This window comes from Anthonomus grandis, chromosome 1, assembly GCF_022605725.1.
Source record: "Anthonomus grandis grandis chromosome 1, icAntGran1.3, whole genome shotgun sequence".
In the NCBI taxonomy this organism is placed as follows: Eukaryota; Metazoa; Arthropoda; class Insecta; order Coleoptera; family Curculionidae; genus Anthonomus; species Anthonomus grandis.
In genome coordinates this window covers 57,354,076-57,375,130 of record NC_065546.1, presented here as the reverse complement: position 1 = coordinate 57,375,130, position 21,055 = coordinate 57,354,076, and the positions used below count along the sequence as shown (strand labels likewise).

The following is a 21,055-nucleotide window of genomic DNA, read 5'->3' as shown; positions in this document are numbered from 1 at the left end:
CACTATAATCGCTAAGAACATGGTCTATAAGAGATTTTGATAAACTGGTAACTCTAGTAGCGCATTTCTCATTTATCGAGTTATTAATTTTAAAATTGTTTAATGCTATTAAATCTTTGTACTCTTTGGTTACTTGCGAAACATCAAGCAAATTAATATTCATATCTCCAACAACTAAATGATTTTTAGGGTGAGTACGCATAATATATTCTAAATCTAGGAAAAAATTACCACTATTAACAGTGGGTGGTTTATATATAACACTTATTTTTAAGTTTTGTTCCCCTAAGCTAATACATATCCAGTTTATTAACTCACCCTTCCTTGATTTCTCAATTTCACGAAACTTAATAGATCTTGACATTGCTATTACAGATTTAAGACCTTTTAAAGGAATTATTGACATTAGACTTTTCGCTTCTCAGTCTCAGGCCTGATATGTGTGTGGGTAGTTGTAAATACTTAAATATATCATTGGTTATAAGAAATATTTTAAACTTTTTATTAGGTGCATTGTACATTTATAAGCTAATTTTATATTTGGTTTTCATTTTAGAGTAGTAAGTACATATTATAAGTGGTATCTGTAATTGGCCTCTATGACTGTTAATACTGTAATTCAATAAATAAATAAATATATATTGTTAGTATCATTTTTATAATGTCTTACGTCTAGCAATCATACAAACAAACAATGGATATAAAACCGGAAACAGTCGCTGATGCTAATTCGGAATTTATCCAGTGCAAACATCACATCGTCTAGCAGTCATATTTTGTTGATTGTAGGAGGTAAAGATTAAAAACAGGTAAAAAAAGAGACTTCTATTATCTTCAAGAAGTATAATTTTATCAGAAAAGTAAAATTTCAATAAGGGGACTTACCATTAAGCCAGGAAGCACTGGCAGCGAATTTTCGAAGACGAGTTTATGTCGTTCATAGGTACACATTGTCATGTTTTTTTTTCTTTTTTTATTATTTTATTAAAGAAGATATTTTTCTTCCTCCAATTTTTTTTGCTTAAAATAACCCAAAGAAGATAAGCTTACTATTTCATTTTCAAAAACGTTAAAAATCGGAGATACCTAAAGCCGACTAGAACCCCTAATATAGTATAATACATTTTACTACTATAATAATATTTCTATGCCAGCCCTTCAGTTTCGCCTAATTTAAACACCCTGTACAGATCCTCGTTGCAAGCAATGACCCACAAACTGAAAAAAAATATAAACAATTTGCCCGTAAATTCCCCATTTAAACGATTTGTTTAAAAGCATTAAAACCCAAAACCTAAACTCACAAGTCGTTCGGTCTAATTCAAAGACGCATTCACGCTCGCCATGTTAGAAATTAGTAAATTGTCGATTATCAAGTTTTTTGAGTTGGGTTTGGCGGCTGTATGTTTGGGGTTTCACTACAGGAGCCAAACGTACAGTTTCGATTGCGATACCGTTTCTGTAGCTGCTTTTGGGGGTTTTACTATTATCACTGCCGGGAGTTTGATGGGTAAGTTACAAGTTAGTTTATTCTCTGTACAGATGTACAAATTCCAATAAAACCTGGTTGCATTTTCAAATTTTGCCAACTGCTGCTCAATACGTTCGGTACTTTTAACGTAAGAAAAATATGCACACAGATTGAAAACGTTGCCATATTATTATATTTCTATCTAGATAATAATAGAAGTATGATCGTTTTCTCTACCGTACTGCGACACAAGTAGTTTGGTTATTTTTGGCAATCGGTCTGTTTAAATTTATAAATAAAAATCCTTTATTCTAATTAAGGAACCTCTATATTTCGCTACTAATCTGTAGCTTCTTCAGGAGGAAAGCTAAAATACAAAGACAAATAATACACACTATTAAAATGTACAAATGGTCCAAGAATGAAAATAACATCATAATTAAAACGAAAATAATTTAAAGTCAATACAAATGTGGAAATTAAAATTTTACATTAAGAGACATATACATTTAAAAAAAGGACTATTAGAAGTTAACGTTACATCTTAACGGTTACAATTATTATAATAAAATAAAACGAAACTACACAGTTACTAGCCTGTACATGATTTACTTTTTATCCACAACATTTCCTAAACAATAGGAATTTTTTTTTGGCTGATAATAATAAGAATATCAGATACGAGGTTAAAGTCAAAAATAAGGTATTATAATTATTTTAATAAATTGCAATATATCCCACTCAGTTGGTCTATGTCAGATCTAGAATTAATCGATTTCTTCTCATTGTTGATATGAACTATTTCCATAAACAAACGTTTCCGGTAGTTAGTCTCAGAATGCAATATAGTTACATTATCATAATCAAACTGGTGGTTTGTATTTAAAAAATGAACCGCCAAGGCACAAGATAGATAATAATAAATATAAGTTTCAGTGTGGATTTATTCGATCTAGCACTTATATTAGCTTGGACATTATACATGATGTTTCAGTTTTTTGTCGCATACGTTTAACATTGATAGAACCTTTAAAAGTATTGCAAAAGGGTTTTTTAAATGTAGGCTGGTAAACACTTATCATAAGTAAAGACGAAATGTATACTTTATCCAAACATAAATCCATTGCAAACATCAATGCGTCATTAATGACACCAGGCATGACTTTTTTTGTTGACAAAATTTTCTGGTGGTCGCATTAAAAATGTGCAACAGTTTTAATTTTGGTATGTCTTTGTGTTAACTATAACTTGCAATATAATACATACTATATCGGTAGCCCTTGACATTAAAAAGACTAACCGTTTTTTGCAGCTTTTTAAGAATACTTGTAACAAATGTATTCTTTAATATGCTGATGAAAAATTTCATAAATTTTAACATTAGAGTATTGTCACCTTTTACGTCACTAATTAAATCTTCCTTGCATAGATCACATTTGACTTCTTCTTTGAGGTTTTCTTATTTCAAAAGGCCCAAGAGAAAAGTTATTATTTATGGGTCAACATTTTTTATTGGTCTCTTTTTAGCGCTTTTTTTATTTTCAATATCTTATTTTCTTTTTTTTTTCATTGCTTTATTTTATATTGTTTTTTTATTTTTAATTTTCTTTCTTCTTCTAAAAATTCGTCTACTTTGATGCCGCTTGAAATATCCTGGAGGAGATCTGCCATTAAAATCGTGAGTTTTCGTTGGCAGTGTCTTTTGTTTAAGCAGATATCTATAGTATAGAGAGTTAGATATAAGTTTTTAGATAATTAAGTGATCCAATAAGTTTTTCCAATTTGTTTGAAAAAAATAAGAACTTGTGGCCTAAATATGCTCCACATAAAACCATTAAAAAAAACGTAACATGAATTATAGTGCAAAAACAATAGAATGGTCCTAAATGCTAAAAAATGCAAATATACTCGCCGGCACAAAATTCCGCCACCCTGAAATATTGGCCAAGTTTGATGTTTTATAATTTTTTAATTTTTTATCAGATTCTCACGATTTTGCCCTCAGTTTTTAGATACATTTGTTGTAATTTTTTAAAATCATTTTGTAAAGTAGCATTTTTCATTTAGGCTATATTATACAGGAGTAAAACAAACTGCTGTTGTTCTTTCTCGTAATTTCAAAAGATCCTGTAAGAAAATTAAGGTGGATAATTCTGTTTACATACGGTTCCTTGTATTCTTTGATGTATTCTAAACATTCCGATTTTTGATTAATTCCATTATCTCATTTCTGCTGCGAGCTGCAAATTTTTTATTTTTTATATTATGTCAAGTTTTCGGTTAAAAATTATCGACGTTGGCTAAGGACGCAATTAATGTGACATAAAATTTGACATATTATAATTTGTTGTGTGTCAATATGGTATTAACTCCAGAATTGGTAATATGGTGTTAACACAGACGTGGGTAGAATTGTTGCGTTAATAGAGGATAGCCGTAGCAAAAGTTATATCGTCCGTACTCTGAGATTTCCACGGTCTACAGTTCGAGATGCCTGGAATAGGTATTTACAGACAGGAATTTTTACTAGACGACAAAGCTCTGGCAGAAGGAGAATGACCACTGCAGCTGATGATCACTTTGTCACCATTAGTTCATTAAGAGATCGAAGATCTACTGCTGTGTGTCTAAAAAATGACTTGCGAATACTTCATGGAGTAAGTGTAAGTGAAAGAACGATACGTAGAAGATTAGCAGAAGCTGGACTTTATTCACGAAGGCCAGCAAGATGTCCACAATTACTTCCTCGGCATCGACAACACCGACTGAGGTTTGCATGATCGCGTTTTGAGTGGACTCTAGAACAGTGGGCAAACGTACTACTTATTCACAGAATAATCCAGGGTTTGTTTTAGGACGCCGGATGGTCGTGAGCAGGTATACAGACGTAGAAATGAAATATATGCTGATTGCACCATTTCAGAACAAATCTCACATCGTGGCGGTTCAGTCATGATTTGGGCGGGTATTTCTACCGAAGCACGCACCAATCTTGTATTTATTGAAAATGGAGCTCTAACCGCCCACCGTTACATTGAGGAAATCCTTCAAGAAGTTGTTGTCCTATTTGCTCCATTCATTGGGAACCAATTTACAATAATGCATGATAATGCTAGACCTCACGTTGCACATGTACTGAGCGAATATCTGGATGAAGTTGGACTCCCAAGATTGGAACGGCCCGCATGTAGAACATCTTTGGGATCAACTTAAAAGGGCCGTTCGTCGTCGTCCTGTACAACCACAAACCTTGCAAGAGTTACGACTAGCACTGATCGAAGAATATGAGGCTATTCCTTAAGAAAGAATAAGGAACCTTATTCATTCGATGCCGCGAAGAGTCGAAGACTGCAAGGTGTTATTGCTGCGAAAGGAGGAAATACACGCTATTTAAATTGTTTTTTTTAATTAACTTTATGATATTCTTAGTGTTTGTTTCTTCTAATAAAAATACGCTTCAAATCAGCGTTTTAATAAAAAATTTGCAGTTCGCAGCAGAAATGAGATAATGGAATGAATCAAAAATCGAAATGTTTAGAATACATCCAAGATTACAAGGAACAGTATGTAAACAGAATTATCCACCTTAATTTTCCTACAGGGTCTTTTGAAATTACGAGAAAAAACAACAGTTTGTTTTACTCCTGTATAATATAGCCTAATCGAAAAATGCTACTTTACAAAATAATTAAAAAAAATCGTAAGAAATGTATCTAAAAACTGATGGCAAAATCGTGAGAATCTGATAAAAAATTTATAAAACATCAAACTTGGCCAATAGTTCAGGGTGGCGGAATTTTGGCCGGCGAGTGTATATTCAATTTAGCAGGAGTTTTAGTCCACCATTCCATCGGTACCATCTGATGGTTTCACTTATTGAGAAGATATCAGAGATACGTGATCTTGCGGTGCTTTTTGATTGCAGACTAACTGTTTTCAAAAAATATTGAAAACCCGTATAAGGCTTACAAAATTTTCGGTTTTATTAAGAGCCACGCCCATGATTTCAGCAGTATCGATTCCATCAAACTGTATTTTTCATTGGTTCGCAGTCAACTTGAGTCGAATTCATGTATATGGTCACCTTATTATGCTAAATATATAATGTGTCTAGAAAAAGTTCAACGTAAATTCATAAAATACATTGCTTACGAACTTCATATTTCTTTTATTGATATTAATTACAATGAAATGTATAGATTGCTGAACATTGAAAAGTTGGAGACTCGACGTAAAAACTGTGATATTGTCACAACATACAAAATTCTTAACAATGTAATACAGTCTTCTGAGTTGCTTAATTTAAATGTTCCTCCTACTACCGTGCTCAGGCAGACTAGATTATTCTACCTTGAACAACGGTGAAAATGGTTGGTGAAAACTGTGCAAGCCATAGAATGATGATTAACCCAAATAGTGTCAGTATAGATTTGTTTCATTATTCTCTGAGTTCAATTCAACGAATTTTAAAATCTGCTTAAGCGCAATATAATTTTAACTTTGCTTAAAGTGTGTCATCTTTTCTATTGTAGTTACTCTGTTATAAACCATTGTTTGATTTTATTGATTTTACCTGTTATCTGTTTTTTATGCTAGACATTTAATGATAGTACTAATATTTCAAGTGCTTTATTGCGATATAAAATTTTAATGTATTGAATTTTTTTTATACTATATTTATTTTATACATTGGTTAATTATCATAATATACTGAATTGAAAACCATTTGACATCATTGCATCAGAGATGTTGCAAGCAAGCAAATTGCCCATAGTTTGACGGCAATGCTAATTCTAGCCTTTCATTGTTCTAAGTATTTCCATCTTACTTTTCCACTTAAAATAGCCCTCTGTATCATTTGAAATTTACTTGTGCGGGCTTTGGTTGAAATACTTTCTTAGATATAATTTATGATTTGACTTTATTTCAAATATAATATAAAATGTATTTCTGCACAAAAGTTTAAGATTAATGTTAAACACAGTAGCGTATTATTGTTTCCAACTTATCTAAAATGGCAACGTGTTTATCTTTTTATATATTTATGTGACCAATGTATCAAATTAAGCCAAACGTATTTATCATTGGAAGGAAATGAAAATGCAATCCGCAGTAGTAGTAAGTTTTCGAGTGTCTTACCTCATTTCGGAATCATTTTTGGTATATTATTAAGACTTATACTTCATATTGCAGGTTACTTAATGGAATCTCCCATAAACAGGAAAGTTGAGGTGTTCTTCTGTTTGGTTGGATGCTCCCTGTTCGCAGCTGCCGGAACATTAAATTTGATATTCTTTGAAAAATATTCAAAGTCCGAATGGAAGAATTACGGGCTGACCAAGGGGATTTTGGCCGTTGTGGATGCCGCCCTGTTTTTAATTAATTCCGTGTTAACTTGGAGGGAGTTGTGAAGTTTTATTGACATTTTTTTAATCATGCCCAAATTTAGGAATGAAATGGGTACAAAGCTTTAAATAAAATCACTTTCAGTTTAATTCTCGTTTAATCTACAATTAACATTTTCAAATATAAAATGCCATAATCACTTTTAGCTAATTTTTAATACGGTATTAAATAATATTAACATTTTTACTATACATCCATAATAGTTAGAAACAATAAATATTCTTCTGAAATTATTCTCATACTAACAATAAAAATATCAATAAGTACCAAATCAATATTGATTGTAAACTGCTTTATTACATTACTAATTGCTATAAAATATAGTGGAAAAATAACAAAAAAAAAAAAGTACTAAACCATAATATTTTGTACATTTATTTAATGATAATAATACTTGTCAACCACCGTGTGGGCTTCTTAGTTATCACTAGTCTACCATTAACTAAATTGTTATTAGTTATAATTTAACATCCTTGTCAATTATTTTGTGCTCAATATGTGCTGAAAATTGTTTTTATTCCTTATTTCAATAATGTGGTTAATAATAAAGCTTGGAATTTTACAGTACAAGCACCTGGTTTCTACTAGTCTCGGTTAACTAAATAAAGTCTTTTTGCAATCTCTCGTCTTAGTTATTCAATGTTATATTAAAGTACAGGTGAGTAAAAGGATTTTTTTTTTTTGGTTTTACGTAAAATCTTATGAAATTTGAAAAAAAAATTAATTTGGAAAATTGACTTTATAACCCTAAATAGACTCTTATAACTGGATACGACTACCAAAACCCTAACAAGCGGCGTCTATGTTGCTTCAGCGTTTTTTATCTATTTATTTCATTTACCTGTTTAATTGTTACTTCGTAATATCTTTAATTTTTTTTAACGGGTCACACGATGCAGTTTGGATCACACGTATAGGCAGTTGTGTCCAAATGTAACATGTGATTGTCATTTGACAAATGTCAAATATGTATCATTTCACAAATGTCAAAAAGTGAAACCCATGTTAGGTAGTCTTAACCTTCAAAAGTAAAAAAAGTGAATTTTCAATTGTGTATTTAGTGTGGCCCAAATTGGGTGTACATGTATAGTCCAGGACTATTAGACGAAAAGAAGGTCAATCTGCTGAAAAAATCCCATCTGGCTGAATTTTTTACCAGAGCTTCTTTTTGACATTACAAATCATCCCTTAAAAGTCCCCATGAATCAAAGTGCAAAGAGCTTTTTTTTATGGGGGGTCAAAGGCCACAAAAAAACACTTTTTTACAAATATCATCGAAACTATCAATCCTACGATAAAATGAGCTATTACCTTTTTTGTTCAGTATGAAATTCTCCACAAAAAAGGCTCTATGCATTTTTTTCGTAGAGACCTTCAATTTGCAGAAAATTGCGGTCAAAGTGTTGTAACTATCAAAAATCATAAAATTCGAGTCAAAACGTGTTTTGAAATCGTTTTCTCGTTGAATATTTATGGTAGGGGCTCTATAGGTATTCCCCCTTGTGACCTAGAGCACAGCTGGCCCTTTTTTTCTATGGTCGTATGTGCGTCACTGGCTGTGGGACATTGACGTCATTTGACTAGTCTTCAGGCCAGTATTCTGTTATTCTCAGTTGTAAACAGACATGTAGAATAATTTCTCACAGTTTTTTCGTGATATTATTCACCTACTTATCGAGAAATGGCCGAAAATTGCATAATTTGCAACAAATCGCTGTCAGACTGTTTGTGTCGAGCGCGGTATTAAAACCTTACGTGACGCCAGTATCGAGCGAAATGATGGAAAAATTGCATTTTTGCGGCGGAGTGTCGATTCGATAAAAGTACACGTGATGTGTCGCAAGGAATATACTCGTGCAAGTAGTATTACTGCGGCTAAAAGGGAGCGAGATGCTGTCCCCAGTACCTCGACTGCTAGCCCTCCTCGACAGTTCGACAAGGAGTGTTCTGAAGAACATGAAAGACGAGTTCCTATGAGTCGTCGGCGAAAAATCAAGCAGGTCTCCACACCGACAGCTGAAAAGCGTAATGATTCTCTTGGTAGGCTAGTTGAGAATCGTATTATTTATAAAGAAGATTTAGTAGCAGTAAATGCGAAATATCATAGTGAGTGCTACGTCTCTTTCGCGCGACCTTTATCATTCCAAAAGCATGGGAGACCCCAAGATATGAGGATCTCTTCAGCAATGGAAGAAATTTTTCATTACATCGAAAATAATGATGACTCACGTTATCTGAATTGAAAAAGGTATGTACAGATTTTGTTACCGTGAAATCAAAACTCGTTGAAAAGTACGGTAAAAAAATCGGCATTACCACGAAGAGTCGAAGTTCGACTATGATTTGCTTCTCCGATGTTCGTCATGATATCTTGAACAAAACCTGGTATGAAAATCGAAAATACGATGAAAAAGAAGAACGATTCAGAATTTTAGAGGCCGCTGCAGCAATCATTCGCGAAGATATTCAATCCACACCTATTAATAGCGATTACTATCCTCCTACAAATAGAATATTCGACAATATTAATGAAGATATTCCTGAAAGTTTGCAATATTTATTGGAACAAATTATCATGAAAAATAAAAAAGGAAAGCTGGAGCCACTGAAATTAAAGTGTACTGCTTTGAGTCATTGCATTATGTCAGCAGTGCGACCACGATCCTTCATATCGCGTTTACAAATTGGCTTATCAGTTTTTCTACATAGAAGATTTGGGTCTAGGCGCATTCTTGACATATTATCAAGCTTGGGATTATCATCATCACATAAAGATACACTTCTCTATGAAGTTGCTGCTATTCACCATCCTCAACCGTTCATATTACCACCTGAAACTGGAACATTTATACAATTCGCTGCTGATAATGCTGATATTAATGTTTATACAATCGATGGTCATAATACCATTCACATAATGGGAGTAATACAAATGATTACACCACTAAGTTCAGTCATCGCAGAGGATCCAATTGCAAGATTGATGACCATCCCAGCGGCTACTGAAATCGCAAAAATTGCTGAAGTTCCAATTGAAGTTTATGAACATTATGGTAACACTGGGTTGAGCAAAATTACCATGGAAAATCTCGATTATAATGATTCAAGACCCCTGTCATTTATCCGAAAAGTTGATTTGTTATGGATGTATGGGAAGTGGCGTTCTATATCAAAGGTTCCAGGTTGGAATAATTTTATGGAGTTACTGTTGACTGACGACCTCAATTTTTCAACATCTCGTGTTTTATTTCTACCGTTCATTCATCAGCCTGCTAGTAATTACAATACCATCTATACCACTTTAAAATGTGCATTAAATAATGGACATCGGTATGGTCATAAGACATGTATCGTAACGTTTGATCAACCATTGTATATAAAAGCTCGCGAAATTGTAGCAGCATCACCAGACTCAACAGAATTGTCGAAAGTAATCGTAAGACTAGGCGGATTTCATTTACTTATGTCGTTCCTCGGATTAATTGGTTATATCATGGCTGGGAGTGGTCTCAAAGATGTTTTGAGTGTCATTTATGCTACAAACTCTGTTGAAAAAATGTTGGATGGTCATGCTTATGCGAGAGCTATCAGAGCTCATACACTTCTCCATCTGGCTTTGGCGACAATAATCGGAAAAAATATTAATATCGATGAAAATGTTGTTGATGGTACTGTTGAACAAGTAATGATGCGTATCTTATCATTTGATGAAATTGAAAATTCCGATATGGTTGATCTATTGGTGGACAAATTTAATGAAAAATTATTTGAATGTGAGAATAGAGGTCCTACGGCGCGATTATGGGTTCAATATTTCCGAATGGTATCAATTGCAAAAGAGTTCATTAGGGCTGAGCGAATGGGAGATTGGAATGCACACTTAAATTCTATAAAAAATATGCTCCCTTATTTTCATGCGTCAGGACATTTCCTCTATGCAAAATCAGCACATTTATACCTTCAGGATATGTCTAAGTTACATCTGACTATGGAAGAAAATGCATTTAAAAAGTTTACAGAGGGATTTTTCACTATTCGACGATCTAATAAATCATATTGTGGAACTTGGAGCGACATGATCATCGAACAATCATTGATGAAATCCATGAAAACAGAGGGTGGCGTTGCACGTGGGAGAAGTACACAAGAAAGTGTTTTGGCAAAATGGGTGTATGGTATGCATGCTATGAATACTATCAGCGAGGATATAGAGAAATTATGTAACGTCCGTTTAGATACAGCAGACCAACATGTAGATGCACGAGACGCTCGAGTAGACCGTGACAATGACGACGTCAAAAAAGTATTGGATTGGTTTTCTTCTCATGATCCATTCCCAGAAATCAATCACATTATGTCCATTTCGAGTGGAATTATTGGTGACGATAAAATAAATTGTCATAATGCTTATGAAATCGGTGTAGCTTCCATGAAGACAGTAATGGGTCAAAAATTCTCAGATATAAAGCTTAAACGTATGCACAGGGTCCTTCCATTATTAAGTGTTACTTCTTCTATTAAAGTTCACGATACGAAAATCGCTATAGATCCACTGTTGCTATTTCAACGTATAAGTGTAACAAACAAATTTGAAGATCAACTACAAGAATTTCTCCAATATGAGTTAGCGCCATATCCATTGGCTCTTTTTGATGAAATGGGAATGCGCAAGACCAAGAAATCAGCTTTATATGATTCTTTTCAACCAGTGTCCCTAGAATTAACTCCTCTTCAAGACACATATATTATTGATGGCGGATTTCTTTTGCATCGAGTCGTGTGGAATCGAGATGTTACATATGATGCTATTTTTGATTGTTATGTTCATTATTTACGAAACCACTTTGGTTTGAACGTTACCGTTGTTTTCGACGGTTATAACAATCAATGTAACAACACAAAAGCAATGGAACAGCAACGACGATTAGCAAAAACCGGTACAACCACAGAAATCATGTTTGATCCATCAATGACTCTGACAACAACTCAAGAGAAATTTCTCTCCAATGTCAATAATAAACAGCGATTTATTACAATGTTATCAGAAAAATTGAAACTAAATCATATAAACGTCGTGCAAGCAGAGGATGATGCTGATGTTCTCATTATCAATACTGCAATTGAGTTGACGAATGAAAATCGGAGTATAATTGTTGGAAATGATGTAGATTTATTGGTTTTATTGACAGCTCTCGTGCCTGAGAATAAAGATATTTACTTTATGAAACCTGGAAAATCACACATTGATACAGTTATATATTCTTCGAAAAGTTTCGATACTCATATTGCTATTAAACCACTCATTTTATTTTTGCACGCTTTGACTGGATGTGACACGACATCTGCTCTTTTCAATAAAGGCAAGGCAAAAGCCATTAAAATTTTTGAGAAGAGAAGTGACATCAGAGATGCAGCTAAAATATTTAATGAGGAACAATGCTCCCCAGATAATATTTTCACAAGCGGTATCAAAGCGTTATTAGCGATATATGGTGCTCCACCGCGCGAAGAATCTCTTGACCATCATCGATATAATTGCTTCGCGAAATTGACAAGATACGATAAAGCTGTTAAACTTTCAATGCTACCACCGACATCGAGTGCAGCTCAATCACATTTATATCGTGTTTATTACCAAGTCTATAAATGGCTTGGTAAGAATTTGAATCCATTGGATTGGGAATGGACCATGGTTGATAATTATTATTTACGGCTAATACAAACATTATTGCCACCTGCTCCTGATTAATTGTAATTGTACGAAAGGTTGTGGAGCTAATTGCGGATGTAGGAAACTTGGAGTACACTGCTCTCCGACTTGCGGCTACTGCCATGGACAATCCTGTTTAAACATAAAATCGGACAATGAAGAGTCCAAAAACATCGAATTTGATAAAAGTTTAGATCCAATGAATTTTTTTGTCCTCAACACTCGAAGTTGGGGAAGACCTGGAAGATGCCGCATCATGTCACACTGATGACTAAATCAAAAAAATCCTATTTACTTCATATTTTCATTGTAGCTTCGTGGAATAGGCCTTATTGGGGACACCACATGAAAAAAAAACGCGTCTGGTACTTTACCTCTATGGTGAGGTGGAAAAAAGTAAAATATTTTACAATTTTTTCAATGTCCAACATTGAAAGTAAAATTTCTATAAAAAAATAACCTCTACGAAAAAAATGCATAAGACTTATAATTCAGCCAGATGGGATTTTTTCAGCAGAGAAAGTCTAATCGTCCTGGACTATGTATGGGTATCTTGGAAACTATAAGAGATAGAAAATTGGTTAAATGGGGAAAGTTGTAGGGCATTTAGTTACTAGTTTAGTGCCGCTTTTAGAACGACTTTATCTTTTTTCGATTTTGAAATATCTGAAAAAAATCAAAAAGTTCCATTTTTGAAAAAAAAGACCTGTATTTTTTTTATTTCATCATATTTTTTAAATCTGTATAAACATTATTAGGATAACTTTTTAAGGACAACGCATACATGAATTCAGTTTTTGTTTTCGACGTTTCGGCTCCGAACCCTGTCGGAATATCTTATAATATAGCATTTTTAGCATATCCCCAAATTCGGAATTTAATAATGTTTTTACAGATTTTAAAAATACGCTGAAAAAAAATACAGCTCTTTTAAAAATGCAACTTTTTGATTTTTTCCAAATATTTCAAATAAAATTGTTCTAAAAGCGGCACTAAACACTGCCCTACAACTTTCCCCATTTAACCAATTTTCTATCTCTTATAGTTTCCAAGATACCCATACATGTACACCCAATTTGGGCCATACTGTATATCCCAAAAACAATAATTGGAATTTCATAAAATTTCACGGAGAATTCACATATGTAATAAAATATTGCATATTCCATTTAAGCTAATAGTTTTTTTATGCTCACCTGCCTCAAAATAAACGACCATTTTGTATAAAGAAAAATCGAAAAACAAATCAATAAATTTGAGTTATCAGCAGTCACTTACCTACTTAACAATATTCCGCAAATGAACCTTAAGACTACGATGTTCTTTTGAAATAGTTCTAATCGCGTATTTAACATAATATTAAAGAATTTATTTTATTAGGCAACAACTTTAGAATACAATGTACAATTTAAGTGGTTCGAAGGGGAAAAACACCACCCTTTTCCTCCTGCACTTAATTATAATAATTTTCCTTAAAAATACAACCCTTAGTTTAAAGGAAGGCAAAATATGTTCTGAAGCACCGACTTTGGCCGAGGGATGTCGACTTGCAAATAGTCGCCGTCGCCCTCGTCGTCGTCCAGCTCCTCCTCCTCCTCCTCCTCCTCCCGCTCCTGACGGTACCTGGACATCAAATCGGGAGGCGGCGGGGGCGGCAACATCGGCGGCGGGTACCGATGGATCGGCGGCGGCGGCAAATTGTTCGGGTGCAACGCGCAATTAACGTTATGTCACACACAGTCCTCCAGGGACATCAGCAGCGGATTGACGTATTCGAAACCCTCGAATTCCGATTGGTCGATTTTTTCTATTACGCGCCTTAAAATCAATTGACGATTTTAAAAATATCAATGACAATAGTAATAATAAATATCTTAAGTAAAATATGTATTGTTGTGACGAATTCATAATGAGTTACTTATTATGTTGGGTATTACGTCACTTGTAGCAAAAATCAATTTCACGTATTTAAAAGAAATATGAACTCAAATCTGTAATGATACCGTTCGATATACTTAATTTAAGTTTAATAAGTTTTAAATACAATAATTTACTTGAGGTATAATAGATTTTTTATATACCTAGAAGCTGATGTTATATTTACAATATTTAACAACTGAAAAAGATTTTATTAAAAATATCTTAATACAAAATAATTATCCCAATGAATTTTTGGAAAATTGCTTTAAAGAGTTTGATAATCCACGTATAAAATTGAATCAACCAATTTTTACGACAAATCTTATTTTACTATTTATTCCAGGTTTTTCTGATAAGATCAAAAAAATGCTAAAAAATTTAATATAAGAACTATTTTCAAATCACAAACAATATTACGATACTTATTAACAAAAACTAAACCTTTTAATGAAAATGAATTTAATAAAAATGTAATCTGTAAAATTCCTTGTACTTGTGGTAAATTTTACATATGTGAAACCAGTAGACCATTCTTTGATGTTAGGTACAAAGGTCTTAAGTCACTTTTTGACGAAATCCCGAAAAATGTTGGTCTTAAGTCAAAAATTTTTGCTCGTTCTAGTGATAATAGAGACTTAAGTCGTACCGTTTTTATTTAGGCCCCATAAATTGGTACAAAAGACTTAAGTAAAAAAAAAAATTCTGGTCTGGTAATAGAGTCTTAAGTTTACATAAGACCTTCGTACCAAAACATTGTAAAAGGAAAGTAGTATCATAATGACTTAAGTCAATTTAAGTCCTTTATATCAAAACGTTATTTTTAAATTTAAAATTGCATTGCTGACTTAAGACTTTTGTATTAATTTATCATTATTATGTATGTGGAATTTACACGTGGTTAGAAGTTTATGTGTAGTCGTTGTTTGTTTATCGTAGAAAATCGTTGAGTTAACACGAGTGCAAAAAGTAAACTTATTTTGCAATTGGCAAGAAAATGTGAAGAAACAGGTAAATATCATTGTTATAATTTTTAAAATTATCTTATGTTTATTATTAGTAAAGTATTTTAATATGACATAACATAACCTCATTATAAATTTACAAAAATATAAATTATTAATTCCAGTTATTTCACACTCCCATACACCGGATAATGATCACGAAGAAATGCCTAATACTGATCACCCAAGTTACAAAATTTTAATGCCTTCTCCAACTATTAATTCGGATTTTTCAAATATTTTAAACTTTGATGAGAATTTTTTGGGTGAAAATTATATACAGTTGGATACAGCAAGTAATAAAGGTGAATGTTTTTAAAATGGTATAGTAAAAGAACCATTTTTGCTTGTAATTTTATCAGTATGTTACTGACTAATTTTACATTTCTAGTTATCGGCGATACAATAAATACAAGTTTAGCTGTGTCGCTAACAGAAGATCAGATCCCAGATATATTAGGGTCTGTAACATCATCGCCAGCCCCTTCACTGACGGCAGATTTGACAGCTATCTTAAATTCAGATGACTGTTATGCACATAAGGACTATTTACCTGGACAATCTGAAAGTGAAAGCAATGACGACAACATTGATTTATTGTCTATTCAGAAAAAAATAAGTCGTTCAAAGGCTAATATTTCCTCTACCAATATTCAAAGTAGTATGTTAAGTTTTTAGATAGTAATATTTTTAAAATTTTAGAATCACAAGAAAAATTTAACATAACTGATCAAGCTGGACCTAGTGCTTCCTCAACAATGATTGGAGCAAAAAAGGCAAAAGTTCATATAGATAAACCATTAAAAAAGTGGTCCCGAGTTGTAAGAAAAGAGAGAACTGAAAAAATTCATTCTGGACAAAGTTACGTGAATATAAGTGGTAAAATGGTAAATGCAAGACATATGAAGCCTTTAAAAGATTGTAGAAAAAAAATGCTCACAAACACTAAATGAAGACGTTCGAAAAAAATTTTTGATGAATATTGGTCCTTGGATCCCATAGCAAAAGGGTAACATTAATTGCAAATCTAATTAATTCCAAAGATACCCAAGTAAGTCGTAAAAGACAACGCGACTCTTCAAAAAACAAAGAAGTAACTTACGAATATTTTTTTAAATAAATAGAAGAAGAATATCTGTATGCAAAGTTTATAAAAGTGGTTTTAAAAAACCAAAATGCAAAGCACTTCTGGCATTACTGTTGAAGATCAAAGAGGTATAACACCTTCCGTAAATAAAAAATCTGAACAGGAATTAAATGAAGTGCGTACACATATTAAATCGTTCCCTTCTCACGAGAGTCATTATACAAGACGTACAAATGATAAAAGGTACCTACCATCGCACCTAATCTACAGATTATGTACGATCTGTACAAAGAAGGAAGGCAAAATCCCGTGGGAAGAACGATATATGAAAAAGAATTTCACAAATTAAAACTATCGTTTAAAAAGCCATATATGTTGATACCTGCTATAAATGCGACACTCTTAGTATGCATATACAGGTTGCTTAAAATCCCCATAAAAAATGCTTTAGTTTTGATCTCCAGCAGTGCCTTCCAACACCCTTTATAACTTCTTCAGTAGCATTCTATAAACGTCAGCTCTGGACGTATAATTTAACAGTGCATGATAGCAATGGAGAATCGACGCATTACATGTGGCATGAAGCATTGGCTGCTCGGGGAGGTAATGAAATTGCTTCTTGCTTGTACACTCACATTAAAAATTTGCCCAATGATGTAAATAATATAACTTTTTACTCCGACACCTGTGGTGGACAAAATCGAAACAGTCATGTCGCTGCTATATGTTTATAAAGGCTCAAAGTGAAAATCCCAATTTAACGATAAACCACAAGTTCTTAATATCTGGGCATACACATATGGAATGTGATGTTGATCATTCCATGATAGAAAAGCGAAAAAAGAAAATGGAAGTTCCAATATATCATCCACACGATTGGTACCAGTTGGTAAGAACAACTGGAAGAAAAAGACAATTTAAAGTCCATGAAATGGAGCAAAATGAATTCTTGGATTTTTCCGGGTTATTAAAATCAGTAATGGTCAACAGAAAGAAAAATATATTAGGCGAACAGGTTTATTGGCATAATGTGCAATGGCTACAATATAATAATGGCAGTATGGTACGTTACAAAAGTTCTATATCTGATACTAAAGATTTTAAAATTATAAGCTTTATGAGACGGGGCAAAAGTCAAAACCTAAAAGATTTGGTAGTTAAGGAACTGTATACTAAAGGGTTACTTCCAATATCAAAGGAGAAAAAGAAAGACTTGTGTTCGCTTCTGTCTTTGGTGCCACCAGTGTTTCACCAATTTTATAAAAATTTACCTACCGATACTAAAGTTATTGATAATGACCCAGATCTACTGGATGAAGCAGTAGAACAAGAAGAAAATTAAATACTTACTTAAGCTAAATGAATCAATTAGGTTCTAAAGGAAAAAAAGTTTGTGTTTCTTAAAACATGTATTTTGATATTATTTGCCTTAATAAAAGTTACTCCATTCTGACATAAGTCCCTATTAAAAATCAGGAAGCTAAAAAAAAACTTTTCTTTTGTTCATAAAGACTTAAGTCATTTAAATTTTGGAAAATACACTTTTGTAGATAATGAATAGTATTTGATCTAAAAAAAAATTAAATACTCTGACTAATATCAAAAACTTCAGGCTTTAAATTAATAATCGGATTTACAGCAATTTTTTAAATTTTCAAATTCGTTTTCTGAAAAACTATATTTTTTGACTTAAGCCCCTATTAACTAACATCAAAGCATTAACAAAAAGAATTAATGAACATAAATCTTACATAAAAAATAATGATTTTCAAAAATCCAAAATTACACAACAAGCATTCGACAATAACCATAGAATAGACTGGAATGCTTCCTCAATTTTAGCAGAGGAACCAATTTCAAAATTATGTAAACTAAAGAAAAGTGCATTTATAATGTTAAATAAAGATAAATGCTTGGCTACTTGTTCGGTTGATTTTAATAATACATGTATTCCTTTGCTAAAAAGAGAGGTAGATCAGGGTATTCTCAAAATTAATTAATGATTTAAAATATTTGATATTCATATATTTTCTATCATTAATTTACATTAAGATCACACCCCTTTAATTTTAAAGAAGTAACCTTTGAAATTTTTGTTATCTTTCAAAATAGTATGTCAAACTATTAATAAACCGTCAAATCATATAAAAAAAGTATTTTCGAATTAGGAAGAAGTTTTGATTAATATTATGGCTGAAGATTTGCAAGATAAGTATATTTTATTTATATTTTTAATTTAATTTAATTTTACTTTAATTTCCTTGATAACGGTAGTAGATATAACTACCGAAGCGTTGGTTCAAATTAGGTATTTTTTAAAAAGTAGGTCTTCTTGTTGTTTTTAACGTTTTTTAATTTTAATATTCATAACTAAGTCAGGTAGGATATTGAAAAGAAGAAACGAGCTCAGAGATTAATATATTAAACTTCAGCTCCTAGGTATATAAAAAATTTATTATACCTCAAGTAAATTATTGTATTTAAAACTTATTGAACTTAAATTAAATTAAGTATATCGAACGGTATCATTACAGATTTCAGTCCATATATTTTTTTAAATACGTGAATAAGTCTATTTTCTTCTTCTTTTCAATTTTTTGAGCGTGTGAGATAAAAATTTCTAAATTGATTTTTGCTATAAGTGACGTAATACCCAATATAATAAGTGACTCATAATAAATATCTTTTTATTTTAATTAGTTTCAAGTGGTGTAAAAATGAGACATTTTATAAAACTTTTAATTTTTAAACCATTTTCTTTTTGAAATAAATGTTCAAAAAATTATCATACTATGTAGATTTTGATGCTGAATAACATAGAAATGACAAATTCAAGGAAATCGTTATGGGTGTTAAGAAAAAAAAATAAAACTCCTGTCTCATATTTACCTACTATTTTGGGCAAAAATGAGACAAGGGGTGGGTAAAAATGATACATGGCAATTTTAGGCATTTATGATGTTGTCCGTGGTATGGGGCAATTATGAGATACCGTGGTTGAAATATAAAACAACACTTTGTACGATTTTTCTCAGATTTATTTAAAAAATGCAATAAAAACTGGAAAATAATTTTTTTGAGAAAAAAAAACATTTTTTTTGGGTCATTTTTACCCCATACTAAAAACCTTTAATAAGAAATACATAAATATGTAAAAACAGTTCAATCAAACTCAAGTCGCAGTTTGAAAATAAAATAAAAATAAAAAACAGAAAATAAATTTTAGATAGGTACATACAAAGTATTACCTAAATAAATAAAAAAACTCCAAATGCTGCTCCAATACTCTGCATATAGTTATAGTTAAACGATTTAGTTAACATTATATTTATTTATAGCGATAGAAAACACAAATTTCTGTGAAACTCTGGCAGTACCTCCATGGGTTATTGGAGGAGGTAGTTTCATTCCTACGTCATCCTTTGGTACTTCATATTTTTCAGGTATTTGAGGAAATATGAATTTTTCCCTCTTTCGATGCAAATAAGACACAGAAAATTCATCATCCCCAATAGATTCTACTAGCGCAACGTAATGCATTATTTTTTTTTGGTACAAAACTTAATCACTACATAGTCGCCAATATTTATGTCACTATTTGTATTAAATTCCTCGACTGCATAATTTTTTTCTTCCTCTTCTATGAGTTCGTCTAATGTCATATTTTCAATGTCGCTTTCTTCTTGGTAAGTTACACTTTCATCATCTGAAGAGGACTCGGCCACTTTTTTCTTTGGTTCTTTTTTCTTCTTTTGTGACACTTCTTTTTCCCTAAAACTAACTAAATATTCGGCGCTAGTTAAAAGAGCACAACTGAAATTAACTTTTCTCCTTTGCTTTATTTCAGGATTTGTTTTGTTTATCTTATTTAGCAAAATATTCTCGAATGAATTGGACGAAGACGGTTTTGGCTCAACATTATTATCTTGAAATGTTTTAGTGTCATTAGTCTCGTTTGTTGTTTCTTTTTCAATTATTTTCTGTTCGCTATTGTTTACATTGTTTGCTACAACCTCATCATTTTCCTTTACTTGGTTAAATTCAAACACATCTAATAGATTGGGGTTTTAAACATTTTCATTGTATTTTTGCAATTTAATTTTATTAAGACGGTCGACTGGATATTTTTCCCTAGAGCAAGGATATATGCTAGTCGATTCAAACGACTTTTTTAATATAGCCTCTGTAATACCTTCATTCCATAACTCGCAGGTCAAATCAGCAATTTCGCTTTTGGTGAGACGTCTCTGATTTAATCTCTGCCACTCTGTAAGCTTTTGGTTCCATTTTAGCTTCAGATGTCCAAAGCAACACTTATCCAACGGTTGCAAAATATCTGTAGCATGAGGTGGTAATTTAAACAATGTGATATTATTTTGTATGGCAAGTTCAATGGTTCCCCTATCCAGATGTGAGACGTCACCATCCATTATAAGTAACAGCGGCCTTTGGGAAACCAT

The 21,055-nt window shown here is 32.3% G+C and overlaps 2 protein-coding genes across 2 annotated transcripts in view; one reads left to right on the top strand and one right to left on the bottom strand.

Annotated features, from left to right (window-relative positions):
• Positions 1–1,320: 1,320 nt before the first annotated feature.
• On the top strand, positions 1,321–7,171 carry LOC126735096 (uncharacterized). The gene is made up of 2 exons (XM_050438997.1): positions 1,321–1,510; positions 6,665–7,171. Exons 1-2 carry the CDS (start codon positions 1,345–1,347, stop codon positions 6,880–6,882), a joined length of 384 nt encoding a protein of 127 aa, XP_050294954.1. The 5' UTR covers positions 1,321–1,344; the 3' UTR covers positions 6,883–7,171.
• A 58-nt stretch (positions 7,172–7,229) lies between these two features.
• Positions 7,230–21,055, bottom strand: part of LOC126735090 (atypical protein kinase C-like) — a 48,865-nt gene continuing 35,039 nt past the window's right edge. Inside the window, exon 13 of the mRNA XM_050438993.1 lies at positions 7,230–14,405. Coding sequence (XP_050294950.1) covers positions 14,318–14,405 — 88 coding nt within the window. The 3' untranslated portion in view covers positions 7,230–14,317. The remainder of the gene's footprint in view (positions 14,406–21,055) is intronic.

Coding starts and splice junctions, on each gene's coding strand:
- LOC126735096 (XM_050438997.1), top strand. CDS start 1,345: ATGTTAGAAATTAGTAAATTGTCGATTATCAAGTTTTTTGAGTTGGGT. Junction 1,511..6,664: donor CACTGCCGGGAGTTTGATGG/GTAAGTTACAAG, acceptor TTCATATTGCAG/GTTACTTAATGGAATCTCCC.